At 36.2% G+C, this 21,306-nt stretch overlaps 2 protein-coding genes across 4 annotated transcripts in view; both read left to right on the forward strand.

The window, feature by feature from the left end:
• LOC139724108 (protein bicaudal D homolog 2-like) overlaps window positions 1-363 on the forward strand; it is a 54,217-nt gene extending 53,854 nt beyond the window's left edge. For all 3 annotated transcript variants that reach the window (XR_011710412.1, XM_071635309.1, XM_071635310.1), the window contains one exon: window positions 32-363. Coding sequence is in view for 1 of the 3 variants with exons in the window: in XM_071635310.1 (XP_071491411.1) it covers window positions 32-37 (6 nt within the window). In the remaining 2 variants the exon portion in view is untranslated. The remainder of the gene's footprint in view (window positions 1-31) is intronic.
• A 7,262-nt stretch (window positions 364-7,625) lies between these two features.
• LOC139724122 (N-alpha-acetyltransferase daf-31-like) lies at window positions 7,626-17,308 on the forward strand. Its single transcript, XM_071635324.1, has 7 exons — window positions 7,626-7,756; window positions 10,956-11,113; window positions 11,930-11,975; window positions 12,478-12,593; window positions 13,318-13,362; window positions 14,820-14,901; window positions 16,762-17,308. Exons 1-7 carry the CDS (start codon window positions 7,736-7,738, stop codon window positions 17,089-17,091), a joined length of 798 nt encoding a protein of 265 aa, XP_071491425.1. The 5' UTR covers window positions 7,626-7,735; the 3' UTR covers window positions 17,092-17,308.
• Window positions 17,309-21,306: the final 3,998 nt, after the last annotated feature.

Genomic DNA, 21,306 nt, shown 5'->3' on the forward strand with positions numbered 1-21,306 from the left:
TCTCTTCTCGTCCCTCTTTTCCCCCGTGCAGCGTTAATCAAGAAGATCAGGATGACTACTTCTCCTAGCAACCAACACTGTCCACCGGACCCAGGGAGGATTACATGGATGCGGAGGAACATTTTCCGGATGGCATCACAAAAGAGGAGCTCTCTACCCCGGTGTGTGCCCCTCGAAGGCATCCCAGACAAAAACAACGATAGAGGACAAAGAGATTGGGAAATTCTGACCCTGTGAATCATAGCAAGACAAGCACTTGGAATGGCAGCTTCCCAGCTTCTCTAGTCGTCACTGTCCCCTTTAATATGCTCTCCTGTCGTTCTTCTTCTTTCTCTCTCTCCATCTATCTCTCTCTGTACTCTTTAAAGGGAAACATTAAAGGGAAACTCCACTCTGTGTGCAAGTTGGCTTTGATAGATGAAAATCAAAGAAACAAACAAAATTGTCACTGTTCCTGGTTGTTTGGATTCACTCTAGTTAAAGTCATCTTCAATATGAAGTGGATTTTCGCTTCAAGTATATTCCATCCACATGTGTTTCTTCTTTAAACTGGGTCCAATTAGGTCTCAATGAATAAATAATCTTCGAAGTCTGGAACCTCCCCCCCCCCTTCCTTCTCAATTGTTTCTGTGTAAATCCAAAGAGATCCTTCCCTACACAACATTGTACAGATGGTAGTCAGCCAGGCAGTATCTGTTGTATAAATTTTAAGGAGCATAGAGTATTTTTGCAGATTTTCAGCTCGACATCAATTAATCAGTGAGGTTTCTAAGTACCATCGTTACTGTAGTGTTCTTATTCATGGGTTATTGCCTACTGGCTGGAAGCTAAGCCAAAACTTCCTACTCTGCCTGATTGGTGTTAAATCGTAAGTTTTGCAAGGCAAAATTGAATCAAATCTCATCATCGAAAGTCGCTCATTGGGCAGTAGAAAGTGTTAATAAAAGGGAGATTGTAATTTTTCTGTCACACGAGGGCGCTCGACTTTTTTTTTTATAGCAAGCTCTTCATAGAATTGGTAGAAACAATTTGTGTTGCATCACTCATAGTGGCAGTGGAATGCTTGTGAGCGCTCTCTACATATCAGAGAAGAGACGCTTGTACAGTATCATATGTAACGTTGAAATATTTCTCACATCATCAAACGGTTTTGAAATGTCCATTTCGAGTTCGTATGAAACAAACAAACAAAAAAAGACATTTGTACTATCGTTGGGTTGAAGTTGATAGATTCTGTGTGTGTTGTGTGCACTGCTGCTCACATGTAAAAGTGTTTGTGTGCTTTGTATTTGCTTTACTATACCTGTAACTGCAGAGTTGCCAAATTTTACAGAGTACACAGAAATTAAAAAGGATTTATAATTATCAGAAAAATACACAAAAATTGAAACGAACAAAACATTCAACATTTTTGACTGTTTCTTGATAAAATCACATTGCTGAAATACATCTTTTCTATGCTGCTTTTTGTATTAAAACCTTACTCATTAGATTTTTCAAGAAAAAAAAAATGTTTGTACACCATTGATACTTGTTCAGTACAACCTGTTCGGACCTCATCTTGAACACCCACACACAAATGAAAGTTACATTATTACATCTTGTTCACAGAAAGAATGATAATATGGCATGCATGTGATGCCAGATCAGAATATCCCTGAGTGTAAGCACAAGTTACGTGACAGTTGGTTACCCCCGGCAGTCACATCATATATTATAGCCCCATGTATTTGTAACCTGTGTGATACATTTTATTCAGTCATGGAGCCTGCACTGTAACTTCTTTAGGTCTTTGCATTCCCTTATATTTGTGTGGTGTTTTTGACAAGCCATCTTGTGCCTAGACTCTTCACTTCAATTCCGTCTCTATGAATACGCACGGCATATCAGAGCTCTACAGTTTTGTTTGTTAATGTTAGATTGAATATTCTACAGTGCAATATGCTATTTGTCGTGATACTGTGGCATGCATTAGATGTTGCAGGTAGGTAGTGAGTTCAGTTTGTACGAGATATCGATAGTAACTTGCGTCCAGGTTGATTGCAGATAAGAAAACACAACCAATTAAAACAAACAAACAAACAAACAAACATAGATCTACACAGATCTTCCTCACAATACTGCAGGGGGAAAGGAAAGGAACGAATAGGGGCATGATCAAAGATTATGAGACATTTGATAGAAAAGTTTTCCGTTTTATAGTGAAAATGATGTAATTAATGCAAGTTAGTATTACCAGCATATAGCATAGATTCATTAGCAGTTGTTGCATTCATAGTGGAGAGCAAATCTTTGCATACAGCTTCACGCATGAAGTTCTCCTAGCATGTGTAGAGATGCAAAGATTACCATTTTGGGGGGATTCACTTTTTTTTTTGCATGGTGCTCCTTATTCGATAAGATTATACTTTACAGCAAGTTTACTTCTAACTCATATAACACCATGTCTCTTTGGATTGGTTTGATTGTTGGTTTTGTATTTATTACCAGGAATAGTATTCAAGTGTAGTCGGAGGTGTCAGTCAAATAATTGACCTGTATAACTTTGCATATTCGTACTTATTGTGCTAAAATTACAGCTTAGTTCAAACTTGTTCTGATTGTAACTACAGTCCTTAGATAGTTCATTGTGTTGTAACCCTGTTCATTTATTTATTATATATCAAAGTTAAAACATATATTTATATATCATATTTACACCTGGAACTTCAAATGTTTTGAAATAATTGCAGATTGATACTTTTTTTTCGCAGCAAAGAAATATATATGTAAGATATGTCAGAGCATATTTGTGGAGAGTGGAGACTATACATGAAAAAAATGATAAGCAATTCCAGTAAAATTTTTGTGTTTGGCTGCCAAATTACATGTCATGGTGATTCAGAGCTATTGCCATGTTATATTGCTTTAAGGAGGAACACTTGGCAATGTTAGAAGTGGAAGGTAATGAAGGAATTGTGATGCTTCTTTTCTTTTCCAGTCTATTTTTTTTTAAGTGGTCTGGCCATCAAGGGTCATGGGTCGGTCAGCAACATTCCAATCAAACTGCAACAGGAGAGAATCATTCTGGGAATATACAGCAAAATGCACTTACTTGATGTATATAATCTTTATCTAGTCTACAGTGCGGCCCTTACCTCCCCTTCTCTACCCTCCCAAGTACAGGAGAAATTAGGACATTATTATATATGATTCTGTTCTCTTTTTGCCTGTCATATCAAATTCATGTCAAGATAATGTTGAAGTTGAAACAGCTTAATAATGTGTTGGATAGAGAATATTGAGCTAATATTACTGGGTTGTTGTTTTTTTTTTAAATCTAAATATGTAAGTACAACAATGTCGAAGTTCATAGATTTTAGTTTTGTTTTTCCTTTTAAGTTCAAAAGTGCTTTAAAGTTATATCCACAGTGAAGCTGTCTCACATGCTGTAGATATAAATATCCACACTGTGTTAATATAATGTGGAAAGTGACTAATACTGTACAGTTTTAATGTGATAAAATAGAAAAATTTCCAGTCAGTTTAGGTATTTTGGAGATTAACATCTTAAAGATTAATGAGAACAAAAATATTGTGCACTATGTAGAATACTGGATCATCTTTGTATCACATGGAAAAGAAACGAATAAAGTGGCACCGTTACATTTTTTAATAAAGGTACATGTCACAGAAGAATTTGGTTATGACATAAAGCACTGAATTTAATGACCTTAAATCATGACATGTTTCTCAAGTAAAGTTTTTTTTTCCATGTATCATAAATGCAGCGTCATATTCTGTGCTGATCTAGTGTACCAAAGCCATCACTGGAGTAGTGCACTGCTCCATGATTGTAATATTTTGTGTTCTGTCGTTGTCATCACAAGACTGTACTATTTCAAAGTATTTTGACACTTTTTGAATCTTTACATTTGAATGCTAGATGAACAGAACAAAGTTATTCAGGCTGTCCATTTTCAGACATTCTTTTACTGACAGCAGGATCTTCTAGCTTCCCTTTTCTTCCCATTTAAGATGATGATTATTGACCACAAGTTTTTAAGTTACATTTTATTCTCTACTATGACATGTGCAGCACCTGCATTTTATCATTCAGTTTTTGAGCCAGTGAATATGTCGTGCTACAGTGAGATTAAACCTTGGGATTAGAGGAGGAATATGATTGTAATTCACACCTGTTAAAAAATCCATAATATTGCTTATGTCAGATATTTGTATGAGGTATTCAGAGGAGAGGAAAAATCAAGTTTGCTTGTTGCTGTGAAAGTTTTGGCAGAGTTGAAAACCAAGAAGTGATTTGCTGAGCAATAAATGGATTGTATCTTCAAAAACCAAAGATAACCTCAGTCCATGTTGTCGTTTTTACCCTCTCAATGTTAATATCAATTCACAATCCATCATGTACCTTACACAGTCATCCCACGTATGTCAAACCAATGAAACTGATGAAAAAGTTATGGTATAGTTTTGGTTGAGATGGGGGATTCAGATCTTAACTTTTTGCGAGATAAAGAGAAACCACAATTCAAAGTTTATTTTTGGAAAATTGGTTTTCAAAGGCTAAGATATGAAAAATACAGTGGTCTTAATAAAAGGTGGGTCCCACCTTTTACTAGGACCACTTTGTCTTTGGATATCTCAGTCATTTCAAAACTGATTTTCATCAAATAAACTCTGAAATCATGTAAGAATTGTATGCACTGTAGTATTTCATAAGAGGTTTCTCACATCTCACAAAAGTTGGAGACCTGAAGCCCATCTCAACCAAAACTATATCATCCCTTTAATTATGTCTGTTAAACACATCAGCAATACTCATCTTTTACTAACAAGTGCAATTCCATGTCAAGTTTCAGTGGACTCTGATATGTAGAGTCAAATGAAACAATATGAGCTGGAGAACTTTCATCAGTATTGGACTTGACATTACTGAATTTAAACAATTCCAAAATATATGCAGGGAACAGTGATATTGAGTGTAAACACGCTTTGCAAATTACATGTAGATTTGAGATGAAGTCCTCACTGCCCATGTCTCCCATGGTTTGTTCACAAAAGTACAAATATGAAGTTAGTTTTTGGCTTATGTTTATTCATTTCTGCCATCCTGTGTATTTGATAGTACATGTTATACTCTCGTTTGCCAAAGTCAGCTTAACCATTGACTGGAATTGCTGTTTAAGGAATTACAATCACTTTAAAGGGACTGTACAGTACTGGTTGAGGTAGGGATTCATGTTTTGAACATTCCTATGAAAGTGAGATAATGAAAAGCCTCTTACGATATATGAAAGAGCATGTAATTTTAAGAAGGATTCAACGTTTATTCGATGAAAATTGGTTTTCAAATGGCTGAGATATAAAAAAAGTGCTAATAATAAAAGGCGACATGCCACAACTTTATTAGGATCTCTTTGTTTTTGGATATCTCAGCCATTTCAAAACCAATTTTCATCGAATAAACTTTTGATACCCCTTAGAACTGCATTCCCCCTTACATCTCATAGAGTGGTTTCTGAATATCTCGCAAAATGTTAAAAGCTAAAATCTACGCCTCGACCAGAACTGTACACACCCTTTGATATGTATATTCACAAAACAAAAACAAAGAAATGTAAAGAATTGAGACCTAGAAAATCACTTTGTTAAACATTGAGGGTGTCGTTATATTCAACCTATTAATAAGAGTTTCAATGCTATTCGAACAGAGTCAGAGAAGAAATCCACCCCAAAAATAAATAGACTTTAAAAGAAAAAGAAAAATATTCCCTACAGCATGATACAAGAATGACAAAAATCAGATAAGAAATAAAGAAGACATTCTGAAATTTCACATTTTTTTTTTTGAAAACATTTCTTGACCAGTTCTTATGAATATTCTAATGAGCAAGTTGATGATGTTATACCATCACAATTTTTCGTGTATGTTATATACATGTATGAAATTCAGAAAAATTTGTGTTTTTAGCTAATATAAGTAAAAGCATGTTCCCATACTAAGATATATCAGAGTTAACATTTGTTCATGTCTCTCTTTTTTTTTGGGGGGGGGGTGGTTTTAAAGACAAGTTTTATATTTATACGGCTGAGATATGAGATTTTTGTCATTTCTGTGTATGAAATGAATAAAAGATTGTGAGAGCATGACATCATCAACTTGCTGACATGAATATTCATAAGAACTGGTCAAGAAATGTTTTTCGAAAAAATGTAAAATTTCTAAATGTCATATCTTCCTTGTTTCTCATCTGATTTTTTTAATTTTTGTATTGTTCTGTAGGACATGAACTATACCGGTAAAATGTAGTCAACTGGACTTACTTGTTATTTGGAGTAGCGATGTTTCACGTCCTCTCCAGGACGCTTCGTCAGGCCTGATCAGTCGGCGGGATGAAGCATCCCGGAGAGGACGTAAAACGTCGCTACTCCAAATTACAAGTAAGTCCAGTTGACTAGATTTACTGATATAGTTCATGTGATACTTTACCTGGATGACTGAGAACATTCACAGAGATATTGTTCTGTAGGGAATATTTTTTCTTTTTTTTTCTTTGAAGTTTTATCATTTTTTGGGTGGATTTCCTCTTTAACTTATGTATACATGTAAATGGTTTCAACATGGAGCTAGCTTGCTCCATGGTTTCAAATTGTGCAACTCCATGTTCAAGTTGACTTAAATGAATAGAGTACAATCAGTCAGACAGAATGGTAGAAATTGCATCAGATTAGGATATGAAATGAAAAAGTAATGGCATTTTAAAGTGTCAATGTTTTCACCAAATGGCACATTTGTATGCTATTAATAGAAAGGGAATGAGGTGTGATGACCATGTCTGATGTATGCAGTGGAACTTTGGTATGAATAGTACTGATTTAAAAAAAAATGCCATATAACAAAGATATTTTCTTTTTTCATGAGAATTTTGGGGCTTTTGTCCTATTTTGTTAGTTTTTTTTAAATTTTTGTTTGTGTTTTCTATGATGGTAACAAAACATCAGTTCAACTGAATTATCCTGTTTGTACAATGTGTTTCTTTTGCTTGGCAATCGTTGAAACATTTGTCCAGTGTGGTTGCAGTTATTTTCATTTGCTTATCCTGTGAAGCTTACTTTTCGAAAAATATGAAAATTGATCTCATATCTGACATATGAAGCTTAATATTATACCAATATTATCTTGTCATGTATAGTTTTCCACTGGGTAGGGTTATGTTCAAATTCCCAAAATTTTTTTGTGATCTGGGGGCATTTCATGAAGTTTTTTGTCAGACATCTTGTCTGACGAACAGTTTAAAAGCTACTGAAATCCTTGCTTATGGGGGGCATTTCATGAAGCAATTTGTCAGCTATCTCGTCTGACAAACTGTTAAAAGCTACTGAAATCCTTGCTTCTGATTGGCTGAGAGCAAATTTTGTCCGACAAGTTGTCGGACAAAATGCTTCATGAAATGCCCCCCTGATTGACTGAGAGGAAATTAAGTTTGTCCGACAAAGTTGTCGGACAAAATGCTTCAAAATATGCCGTCCTCCGTCCCCCCCCCCCCCCCCCCCCGAAAGTTGTAAGGCGCCACCTAGTGACCATCAATGACCTTGCGACCGCAGTCGAGTCCACTTGTCGAGTCCCACGAGAGTGGAAAAACATCTTGCTTGTTTCTGAAATTTAGGGGAGGATTGTCCATTATAACTCGCATTTATTATTTTAAAATTTTGAGTAACAGCCATCCGTACCACGATGAATATCCGATGTGCAAGGGTAAGTAAGCCTTTACTTAAAAGTGTGTATGAATGTGTGCGTGAATACTTCCATCTTTACAATCACGTGAAGTGTAGTCCCATTAATTGCATAATGTGCTGGCTGGACGTGTATTTGACAGTGTGGAAATGCAATGCTAACAAAATACGTTAACTCAACGGTTAGATCTAACGGCAGAACGCCTAGTAATTTAACAAGAGTTTGTCAAATTGACACTTATTAGTATTTGGTTTACAGAACGTTTTTCTGGCATGTTATAATGTCTCCATGCATGATATCATTACTGTCCTATTCTACTTTGACTCTTTGTCTTACTCTTACTTTGGCCATGTAAAGTAAACTAATTTACGGTACCAATAATGACCAAATTTTACCTAAATTACACATTGTAATTTAAGGTCAGAGGCGGAGGTCTAGCTTCTATTGAAATTTTAATTGAGTGACATCTAGTTAAGATGGATCATATTGTTAATCGTTATTTATTGAAACAGTAAAAAAACTCAAAGTATTGGCAACCACACCAACCAAGGTTTGACCTCCCATGGCCATGGCCGTGCAAAGGTTTTATATTTGGGCAAGTCCAAGATAACGCGCGCGTTACGTATGGGACATTCAGAGACTTTTATGACCTGAAAAATAGTGTTAATGGCTTTTGATCATATTAAACTTTATCATGGTGATTGATATCTAGGAGAAGTATAATCATGCAAAAAATGGAGAAAAATGACCTTCACAATTATATTCTAGAAGAGAAAATATGTGCCGTTACGTATGGGACTAGAAAAATTTTGTTTTTTTGAACATTTTTTTCAACCTCAAAACTCTCTGAAAGTATTTCATTCTACAACTTGTAACTCACTGTGATGAAAGTCATAACACTCAAGATTATCACAGGTAAGTTTCGTGTCATTAGGCAAAAAGCTCTAATTACAGGTTCTGACAGACATGACGTGTTACGTATGGGACAGTTACGTATGGGACAGTTTGTCCCCCATTCATTTAGTGTGTGAAGAACCATGTTTATGGGTATTTTGCATAATTATTGAAGTAAAATCAGTTGAAGCTACTCAAATACTGATCCAGATTGTCAAGGAAACAATATTCCCCAAATATTCACCATCCTAATCATATTCAATCATATTTTCATATTTTTATGACCAACCTGAGTATGCGTGCCCTTTGTCCCCCATTCGTTTAGTGTGTGGAGAGACATGTTTATGGGTATTTTGCAAAATAATTTTGCAAAATACCCATAAACAAATTTTTGCATAATTATGGAAGTGGAATCAGTTGAAATTACTCAAATACTGATCCAGATTGACAAGGGAACAAGATTCCCCAAATATTGACCATCATAATCATATTTAATCATATTCTATATTTTTATGACCAACTTGAGTATGTATGCCCTATTTTTATCAGGATAGTTACTACTGAAAAATTGAATAGTTTAAAGTGTTTACTTCCACTGATGAAGGGCAGTTTGCCATTTCGTTTCAATAAAAAACAACTTGACACAAGAAATATTAATTTTTATAAATAAGCAATACCTGCTGCGTGGAACTCCAGTGATCGAGTAGTATATATGATGTCTGTCTATCAGTCAGGTCATTGATTCGAGTCACACCTCAGTATGTATACCCATGAATTTTGTCGTGGCTATTATTGAAAACCGAATAAGGACAATTTGTGTATCACTTGCAATAAAAAAAATATAATTTTACTTTATAACTTTTTAATATATATCACAACCATTTCAAATTGGATCTCCATCACTAAACTTTGAATTCCTCTAGTCTTAGGATTGTATGCTCTTTAGTAATTCATATAATTGGTTTCCAATCATCTCATTAAATGTTGAAAACTGAATCCCCATTTCTACAAAAAACTATACCATCCCTTTAATGCTGATTTTTCATTGTGTATTTTGCCATTTTCCCCTCCCCCTTTCTGAAAATTGTTCAGTCAAGTACATGTATTGTTTTAAGTGTCTATAACTCAAAAAGTAGCTACAATGTTGGGATGCTTTCTTCAGGATGATTGACCATTTGTGTACTGAGAGACCTTCCCAGCTAGCTACATGCATTCACATGCAATATACAGTATATGAGGATGTCCCATACGTAACGCATTTGTCCCATATGTAACATTATTTAACTCCCTAATAAAAAATATTTCTTTTACTGTTTTTTCCTTTTTCTATGGTATTTAATTTCTCTAAACGATAGATTAGAACTTTCCAAAAGGGCATTAATATAACCTTTGCAATTTCAGAAAAAACCTTAAAAAATGACCTCAATTTGTTACGTATAGGACATCTCATGATAGGACACGAGCTAATTTGCATAATCATTTGCATAATCCCTAAATTTTCATACCAAGTTAAACTATTTGATGAACTTCTTATGTCCACATATTAATCAAATATCATTTGCTTTCCTTTGAATTAATATGAATTTTTTTAAATGTCCCATACGTAACGCTGTGTTTCACATTTATGCAAATGAAGCCCTTGAAATTTGCATAAATTTACGTAATGTAATTTTTTCCTCCATGGAAATCAAAACTTCAACTCATAAGCTTCAAAATGATACCAAACATGTCAATATTGAGCAAAGATGAAATTTTGCCTTCTGAGGGGACCTTATCTTGGACTTGCCCATTTATCGATGTCGACCTTGCGCAAAATCATATAAATTTAGGTTTCTTCATGTAGCAGGAGGTCAAATTTTTAAGACGGCATTATGGTTGAATTATGGGGGCTGAGGGCTTGCCTTAGTTCTCTATTTGTAGTCAACACCGCAAGAAAACTGGAGATCTGCAGGAAGACAATTCAACAAATTATGCCCGAAAATGTGTAGTTACTTGCTTTATAACCATAATGTAGACATTTACAAACTTTTTTGTTTTCAAAATCCTCTTGATTTGTGCAAAATACAGCATTTACATTGGTAGACCCCATTTGTCCTAATTTTTCTCATTCACCAGATGGCTTACAGTAGTTTGGCACCCTAGATGCTGCTTGCATGTTGATTTAAACAGCTTTTAAAAAAAAAATCAAATTGTATAAAAATCAGATTTCAAGACTGCTAGATATAAGTTTATACTTTCTTAGTCTTCATGTGCAAGTGATGGGGATAGATAGTAAAGCATTGCCTTTACAAATGTGACTACATTGGTTGAAACTTTTTTTTCCCAGCCTGAGGATTTGATGAATATGCAGCACTGCAACCTGCTGTGTCTTCCAGAGAACTACCAGATGAAGTACTACTTCTACCACGGCTTGTCCTGGCCCCAGTTGTCTTATGTTGCAGAAGATGAGGACGGCAAAATAGTAGGCTATGTCCTGGCTAAAATGTAAGTGTTCAAGGGATTATTTAGACAGTAAATGATATTCTCTGTATTACAAGTGCAAATTGTGTCTTGTAGTTTGCTACCCAATCATGTACAATGGTAACAACATTAAAAAACTAATTATGTACTTACTCACAATGTAGTTTTAAAAATTCATGTGATCCTGGCTTAAAGGTAGTTAAACCAGAACTTAAGAACTTTATGAAGTACAGTGTAATTGAATTCAGTCAAAGATAGTCAAAGATGCCAAAAGGAACCAAATGACCTATCAAATCTTTTAGTACTCTAAGCAAGCCCTTGAAAGTTACAGTATTTGTGGTGCTTGATTATCATGATGTACTCTAACAGACATGTAGTTTATTAATGGATTGATTATTACCAGCCAGGGAATCAAAGTTTTCTGCAGATTTGCTGAAAATGGTCATAATTGTTGTTTGAGAAAAATGCTAGCCCCTCCCCCCCCCCCCTAAAAAAAAAAAATATATATATATATATATATATATAATAATAATAATGATAATAAAGAAAAGGAAGCTGAGCAAAGGAGTGAGTAGATGCAAGAGCATGGCCAAATTGTCCACTTTTTAAATTTGTTTATGAATAAGTAAAATGTGGAGTGGAGAAATTTGTGAAAGGGAAAGAATGATGATGAAGGACGATGATAAGTTAATCTCAAGAAGGAGCATTGTAGGGATGAGAAAGATCATGACATTGTGTTAGAAGTGAAATTGTAATCTGCTTGTATATTAAAATGAGTCTGTTGCAGCTGTATCTGAGTACCACTAGTCCAGCTTTCTTTACTTTGTTCCCATTCTGTAGGGAAGAAGACCCAGACGAAGTACCACATGGCCACATTACATCGCTGGTAAGTCTTAATTCATCAGAGTATGTGATATGAGACACAGAGGTGTGTAAGTTGTTTCCCCTTTGTCGTACCTGAAGCAATCATCAAAAAGATAACTACAGGCAATTTATGTTTGTTATGTTTGTATGTTATAATTATAACTGTATGTTCGCCAGTTATTTTTTGGATTATTTACTGAAGTTTGACAATTTGACAGATTGTGGGGGAGATATTAGAGAAGGATGTGCCACCGACTGAGATCAGTTTTCCCAAAACTGAGATCAGAGATCAGTTTTCCCAAGAATTCAGTTTGCAATGAACACTGAGGAGGGCAGTGTTAGTGGATGGAGCAGAGGGGATGAGAGGATGAATTTAATTGAGAAATCATCTTTTGCTTAACCCATTGTAGACTAGTCTCAAGTGTACTTGTGCAGGGGTCTGTGGGACTTGCTTGTTATAGCAAAATGAGCTCATCCTCAGCGGGTTAATAATGACTCATTTTATTCCTGTGATGTGCCTTCAGGCTGTGAAGAGGTCCCACCGACGGCTAGGCCTGGCACAGAAACTTATGAACCAGGCTTCCCTGGCCATGACGGAATGCTTCAATGCTAAGTACGTCTCACTTCATGTCAGGAAGAGGTAAGAACTGCAACCCCTGATGAATATCATGTCTTACTATTGATAAGCATATACACATGTTTAACTAACACCCACACTGCACACAATTATCAAAGAACAGGTAGGCTATAATTTTAGACTACTGGTACACAGAATTTCATTTGCCTTTCACCCATCTATTAGTTCTGTAGTATTGCTTAGCACAACCATTTTGCTAGCTTCGGAGGCTTACTGTGATGTTAAATGCATATACTGTATATGTTACCATACTGTATGTAATGTGTATTCCAATTTGCAACCCTGTGAATTTCTGTGCTTGAATATGGGATGCATACATTCTGTGCACAAACTTTTAAAGATATTTGCAGACCATAAAAGTTACATACTTCGATATGCCTGAGGCAGGGTCAGAAACAAAGGTCAACGTCATTCTACATGTGATCGAAGGAAGTAAATGATAAATTTCTCTAGCCTGATGACGGCTTGTCACATTTTCATGGGTCTGGAGGAGTTGAGTCTTATGCACTGTACCAATAATTTGACTCCCCTCATCTAGAAAATACTAGTGATGTTGTTGAACCTGTGCTGGTTGTGGGACGTACTGCTTCATGTGATAAATGTCTTAACCTCAGTCACAGAAAGACGTTGAGAATATGCAGTCATAGTTTCTAATTTTCACATGGGAGTTCCAAGGAAAGTTCAGTATGAGTTATTGAATGAAGTGTTTTTTTCTGTTTCTTTTCAGCAATCGGGCTGCCCTGCATCTCTACCAAAATACACTCAAGTTCACGTAAGTACTTCTACTGAAGTTGGCAATTTTACTACATGTTTTGAAGCCAGTGAATATGTTCAGGACATCATTCAGAAATTACAAATCTTGAATACTTCAACACTCCACTTCTCTTTTATATCTTATTTAGGATGACATCATGTGACTTTGATAAGGGAAGGTTGGTTTACACAAGAAATTGCATTTTTTTGAAATGGAAAATTTTGCATTAAGATTATTGATGTTCCTAGGTTGCACAATGGTAATGGTTGCAAAATGTTACATTAGTTCCCATTTCCTCATTGATGTGTTGTGTTAACACTTGTCATCTTCGCTTATTGTCCCCCGCCGAACGAGTTCGAGCAGGGGACTATGAAACGGGCTCCGTACGTGTGTGTGTCCGTGTGTCCGTGTGTCCGTGTGTCCGTCCGTCCGTCCGTCCGTGTGTCCGTCCGTGTGTGCGTCCGTGTGTGATCAAAACGTTCAAAATGCTACTCCTTCGCCATTTCTAACCCAATTTTGATTCTGTTTGCTTTATATGATAGCACTACATGGGAGCTTTGAAACTTCTATACAGAATTTCAATTGTGACCTTTGACCTTGACCTTTGACCTATATTGTACATTTTGCTTCAAAATGCTACTCCTTCGCCATTTCTAACCCGATTTTGATTCCGTTTGCTTTATATGATGGCACTAGGTGAGAGCTTCAAAACTTCTACACAGAATTTTGACCTTTGACTTCTTTGACCTTTGACCTTGATTTTTGACCTATATTGCACATTGCCTACAAAATGCTACTCCTTCGCCATTTCTAACCCGATTTTGATTCCGTTTGCTTTATGTGATGGCACTAGGTGAGGGCTTCAAAACTTCTACACAGAATTTTGACCTTTGACTTCTTTGACCTTTGACCTTGATTTTTGACCTATATTGTACATTTTGCTACAAAATGCTACTCCTTTGCCATTTGTAACCCGATTTCAATTCCGTTTGCTTTAAGTGATGGCACTAGGTGAGGGCTTCAAAACTTCGACACAGAATTTTGACCTTTGACTTCTTTGACCTTTGACCTTGATTTTTGACCTATATTGCACATTGCCTACAAAATGCTACTCCTTCGCCATTTCTAACCCGATTTCGATTCCGTTTGCTTTATGTGATGGCACTAGGTGAGGGCTTCAAAACTTCTACATAGAATTTTGACCTTTGACTTCTTTGACCTTTGACCTTCATCTTTTTACCTATATTGTGCATATTGCTACTAAATGCTACTTCCGGCGGGGACATATATTACGCACCGCGTAATTTCTGCTTTTCCTTGTTTTCATATATATTTGTGTGTAGTTTGCTACTTCATATTGTTGGTTTTAAATGAAGACAAAACTTCATACTTATTCATCTTTGATGCAGTTTTATGCAAGACAGTGAAATGTTTTAATCAATTAAAGTAACCATTGAAATATCGCTTTCTTACAGAATCAGTGACATCGAGCCTAAGTATTATGCTGATGGGGAGGATGCATACGCCATGAAGAGGGATCTAGGAAACATTGTCAAGGTATAGTTTTTAATCTCACAATATTTTTCTCCCTTTTGTTCCCATGGTTACTCACTCCCAAAGTGCTTGTGAGATATTTCTGGGCAAAGGAGTCAGCAGATGATAATTTCTCATTTCTTTTGTTGTATTTCCTTTGTTACCATTACAAACTGAGTGAAGATGTTTACCCTGTATACAGGAACGACTGTCACATCTGCTAAAATGAAATGCTGATGTAGACAAATGAAAATTGCTCTCAAAGTACTGTACATTAACACTGAATGCATACTTTTAAGATCAGCAATATTCTTGTAAAACTGCATTGAAAAGAGCAGGCTGACAGTAACAATCATTGAAACAAAGTGCCATGACATATTTAATCTTTTCTGCTGTGTTTGATGTATTATAGTAGCACAAACACTAATATATCAGGATGGGATTTTGTCAAGTATTTTTGACTACTGTAAAAGTGGAAATTTTCGCGGTGTTGAAATTTGTGCGCATTTCGCGCAACCAGAAGGCTAGCGTGAAAAATAAAAGCACGCATATATTTTTGCATGCCATGTGTTTCAGTAGCTGATGTCTTTATTCCGCGGAATTAAAAACACACGAAACTCTTCTTACCTGGCCAAGCGCGAAAAATTAGTCGCGCGAAAATATCCACTTTTACAGTATGCAAATGAATCAGTGTCAAAGGGAAGTTTCATGGAAGTTCCATTTTTCATTGTGCCATTTGTGTACAAATGAAAAAAACAAATCGTACAGTAATAGATCTGCTAAGTTCAATTGCCGTAGGCATCACTGAAGTTGGTAGAGATTAGCATGCGGTTAACCCTATTCTAACTGGAGGGGGTCAATTTGACCCCCCCCCCTCGACATTTCGCGCCGCGATTCCGCAACGCGCAAAGATTTTGCCGCGTCGTTTTCATGACTTTTTTCTTTGAAGTCTCCCGCATATTTTGAGACCAAAGTTGCGATGTCCGGGTACACCATTCTGAAGTTACGTAATGTTTTGCATATGCATGTCAACCCGAGAATGGCTCAAATTCATGATATCGTGTGCAAATCCGATGCAAATTGTGTTTTTTTGGTTAAATTGATATAAATTAGATTATTTCAACTTTTAACCATTGAAATTAATCAATTTTAATGTAGATAAGCTTGAAAAAGTGCCTGCAACAAATTTTGGCCAAAAAACAATAGAAAACAAAAGGTCAAAAAAACATTGAAATACATAAGAAATTAAAAAAACAATAAAAAACAAAAGAAACTGATTTTGATTGTGCTATTTTTTTACAAGAAAATTGTTCAATGTGTCTTGAGGAACTCTTACACAAAAATTTAGTAATCATTCAGTCTTTTTAATGAAGTTATAGGTGAAAATATGATTTCATGCGTAAATTTGCATAATTAATTTACTAGAAATAGAAAATCAAAATTTTTCTTTTGTATGACCATGTAATCTTGTAGATGACATCCAGCTCTATGTTCAGGCAAAATTTTGCGGCGATTGCACGATCGGCGGCCAAGATCTGAAGGGGGGGGGTGAACATTGACCCCCCCCCCAGAGTAAAAACTTGGTCTCAAATAGCCCAGTTAGAATAGGTTTAAGACAGTTGTGATTTGGAACCATCATAGAAGCTAAGCTTTTAATTCTACTTAGTGACACATATTCAGCTGCTGTAGTTAAATGTTTATGTGATGGGATTGCTGTGAAGTTCTGTTTATTTGGATTGAAAAGTTTCTGATTAGTAATCAGGATGATATCTTCAGTGGTTAGTGTTGAACAGTGCTGTCAATAATGTTAAAGATACCATATCTCTCCCAATTCATTCTTTATGCTACTCATCCAGAAGGGGAAATCTGATGTTGAAGCTGTAGGAGAAGGTGTTGGAGGCGGATGACGGTGGAGGAGAGCAGGGAGCAGGGAGGAGGAAACACTCGCTATCACAGATGCTGGGGCGGGAGGACCACACCCCCTCCCCACCCTCGGGGGCAGAAAGGCTCCAGGGTGGGGCAGAGAAGGCGGGAGTGGAGGAGGAGAAGAAGGCGACGCCAGGAAAGGGTAAAGACGAGGCCAGCGGAGGCGCAGGGGGAGGGGGCAAGGGAGGGGAGCAACCGCCCAAATCGGGGCGGGAGTCCAAGAAGAGTCGAAAGAAAGCGAGGGAGGCAGCAGCCAGGTCAGAGGAGAAATCTGGAGAAAAGAGCTAGAAAATGTCAAGAGTTGTCATTTCACATTTAATTTTTGCCAAGGAGTAACATAGTTGAAAACCATCTACACCTTAATGCACTGAAGTGATGATGTTACAGTCTTTTGTTATAGTTTGGGTTGGAACCAGGTGCGATCATGGTTAGCAACAACAGTGTTCATAGACCAGGCCAGGTGAGTTTGTTTAGAACCAGTTTCTATGGCAATGAATGGCTATGACATCACACTTTTGTGCTAACACCATGAAGAAAAAGGTTTGGGTTGTTTTTTGTTGTTGTTGTTGACTTTTACCTGCCTGTGTTTGCGTTTTGGCATCTTGCTGTCAGGAATCACAAACACACAAAAGAAGAACCAATCTACGTAATGACTGTCATCCCAAATAGATTTATACTATAGATGACATCGGAGTTAAACAATTCCGGACTATGATATTATATTTGCCGTGTTTTGCTCTCATACAGATTCAGCTCACAATGGCAAAAAGTTTTCAGTGTGAGGTCATCAATTTTTTGTTTGCCCTGTTGTTAGAGCAAAGCTTTGATACCATATTAATGACAATATTAGATTATGTTAATCACTATTGTATTATTGAGGAAATTTAACCATTACTCACATTTACTGATTGTTCAGCCCATTGTAGTTCAATATCTCCTAATTGTCTGGAGCTTTAAAGGACAAGTTCACCTTCATAAACATAAGGATTGAGAGAATGTAGCAATATTAGTAGAACACATCATTGAAAGTTTGAGGAAAATCAGACAATCCGTTCAAAAGTTATGAATTTTTGAAGTTTTTGTGCAGTAACCGCTGGATGAGAAGACTACTCCAGTGTATGAATAACTTAGATGTCACATGCGTACAACAATATAAGGAAAATATAAAGAGAATTTCACAAAATGCCATCTTTTGAAAAAAGTACACATTCCCCTGACTCGTTACCGACAAATGTTATGGGTAATATTATTCCCCCTGCCTTTAGAAAGAGGCAAGTCAAGAGCTCTTTTATTATGCGAAAAAAGTGAAAATATGTTGAATTTTCTTTTACATATTCTTTATACTGTTGTACGCATATGACTCACAAGCTGTAGTAGTCTCCTCATCCAGCGGTTCCAACACAAAAATTTTTAAAATTCATAACTTTTGCATCGATTGTCCAATTTTCCTCAAACTTTCACTGATGTGTTCTACTAATATTGTTGCATTCTCTCAATCCTTATGTTTATGAAGGTGAACTTGTCCTTTAATGGAGTAGGCATATATAAATAACCACAAAAGCCTCAACAATAAACTTTCAGAACGACCAAAAACAGATGTTGGCATTTTCTTAGGATGTATCCCACCTTCAGAAATGTATTGGGAATTGTTTGAGTATAAAGCAATTCTATTTGCTATTCCCTCCAATATCGTGACATATTCTTTCAGGCCTGTTGGAAACAAGATATTTTGCATTATATTTTTGGTTTTCAAATGCTTTTATCACATCACGTCTTGTATTTTCAGTGATATATTTATGTTGGGAAAAAAAAGAATGTTAACATTTAAAAAAAAATAAAAATATGAAAAGTGATGAGACCAGTTGTTCTGTCTATGATCTCAGAGCAAAAATTAAAAGATCATACCCTTTTAGATTTTCTTTTTCCCAAACCCAAAGTTCCCAACATTGAGACTACGGTTGAGTGTACTTGCATGCTGGTATGTACAACTACTGATACATGCACATTGTAGCCCATCACCGAGATGTAATTATTGTCTTAGCCCTTGAACTGGAAATGCTCCCTTGTATGCCAATAAATATCTGAAAGAAGAAAGTGCTAGTGTGATATGTCATTGATATTTTGCGAGTACAGGTTAAACCTGGGTGTAATAATTCAAGTTTCTGATTGCAGTAAAGGATGATAACCATCATTGGAGGGGACAGCAGGTGTGTCCCTAGGAATTTGCATTAGAGACAGACAAAACACACTGAGCATTATTGTAAAACTTTGGTTTTATTACATGCACATTAGGAGTCACAAGAATCACCATACATAAGGCTTTGGACGGCAAGAACAAATGATGAAAGACATTAGTGAATTATACAACAGTATTTCTGAAACAATTTCACGCACACACAAAATAAGGCGTTATGCATAGATGAAGGTATTGTTAACCAAGTAGGTACTCGACACATGGGTGAAGTGCTTGGCCTAAGCACAATCATTCCTGTTGTATGCGATTTTAGAATTGAAGTACAATAAAAACAAGTGTACATAAACAATTTGTGTAGAACAGTTGGAAATTAGCAACTGTTTTCAGAGAGACTGGAATGTTAATGCACTTGATATTGATTGTTGTTTTTTTTTATCTCAAATGTTTGAATTGGCAGAGCAAAGGCAGTCCATACCAACATGATACATTTTCAGGCAGACAGGTAGAGATGTATTGAGCAAATAGTGTCGAGCTTACCACAAAATCTGATACGAGAATACATTTCATCCTTTTCGCAGAGGCATATATTCAACCTCACTGAAGATGACATCACACAGATAAATCACAGTCACAACTGCAGTACAGTCAAGACGTGCTGCCAATACATGTACATCTACCAGTATGTTTGGCTTTACACACAGGCCACAGCATGTTCTTTGGTCCGACATAGCTTGACTAAGAAAAGTTGCTTGTACGTTAGATAAAAACAGAATAGGTATGGCCATGGTCTGTTTGTGTGTGTGTGTGTGTGTGTGTGTGTGTGTGTGTGTGTGTGTGTGTGTGTGTGTGTGTGCGTGTGTGTGTGTGCGTGTGTGTGTGTGTGCATATGCAGTTCATGTTTCGGGAAAAAAAACAAATACATTGTATAGAGAAGCGCTAACCAAATCGCGCTATTCAGAGTATCACTTTCAAATAGTAATCTTCATATCACAACGGTGAGATAAAGAATGGAATAAGCTCTTTCATCGGTGACAAGAAAAAATTGTGCAGCCTTATAAACTCAGTAATTGCATATCAGTGCTTGGAAGCAGAAATAGAAGACATATGAGTAATGGCTTGAAGGGCATTAATGCCACTATGGTTCAAAATAGATATAGTAGTAGTCATGAAGGAAGACAGTGAGACCACTTAGCCTTGAGTTATCTTCAAGTCTAGGAGCAGGATGCATGTGTTAAACAAGACTGTTATATAATTCCTTTGTATACACATAATATATACATCGACAATGATTATCTATTCTTACTGCTAGGTATATACCATAAAATATATGTATTGTTACATATGTACATAAGGCAGAACAGAAAATATACTGTACATCCAAAATGCACAAAATGGTCAAAATATATATTTTTATCTTTATTTTTTTTAAAGAAGCTCTACATGAGACATTGTGAATCACACAGAATGTGCAACTTGCAGATGCTACACAAAACATCTGTAAAGTTGAATTATTGTGTTTCATGATTCCTTTTATTTCCACACATTTCTCTCCCAGTGCTAACTTCAACCTGCAAAAAAAAAAAAAAAAAAAAACTAGCACAGCTTATGGTGGTTCCTTAAATTAGTGTTAACTGGCTAAAGTCAAAATGAACTGGCAAAATTCAGACTGAACTGGCATTAGTTCTACATTGCTGCACAGTTTTGCAGATAAAGTAACTTTGGGGAATCCCTTCTACGCTCTTGGTTTCCACTGATTAGTTTTTCAGGCAAGATAAAATGGCTGTTGTTTGGCATAGACATGGCTCCTAAACCAATAAACCAATATCCTGGGCAGATTTTCAAATATTGTCGAGCAACCTCACTGCATAAAGTTTTAATTTCTTATTTTGAATCTATTTTTTTTTTCCTTCAATATATTTTCTCAGATATTTGCCCCTCTACATTTCAACGATGCAAACTAGTACAGTTTCATCAAATCTTTGCAGCAAGAAAGTAGTTCCTCTAACATGTGCCTGTAATCACAGAAAGATGGCTTGAGGCACTGGCTGTCACAAATCAGTTTTTGAGTACATCATTCCTGCATGATGCCTTCATGAAGAAATATGCTGCAAACTGACACATTTCAATAAATAATTCTGCAAATCTGCTCAGCTATAATTCAATCCACAAAATGACCCAAAACCTGAATCGATAGTCAACTTATGAGATAGGAGACTCTTGTAATGTGATGGCTTGAACAGCTAGAGTCAGCACTGTGCCATCAACGAGTAATAGGCCTCCATTGCAGTGTGGAGGTCGTCGTAATCCTT

This window comes from Diadema antillarum, unplaced genomic scaffold, assembly GCF_040938485.1.
Source record: "Diadema antillarum isolate AM-2024a unplaced genomic scaffold, OU_Dant_1.0 scf00000207, whole genome shotgun sequence".
Lineage (NCBI taxonomy): Eukaryota > Metazoa > Echinodermata > Echinoidea > Diadematoida > Diadematidae > Diadema > Diadema antillarum.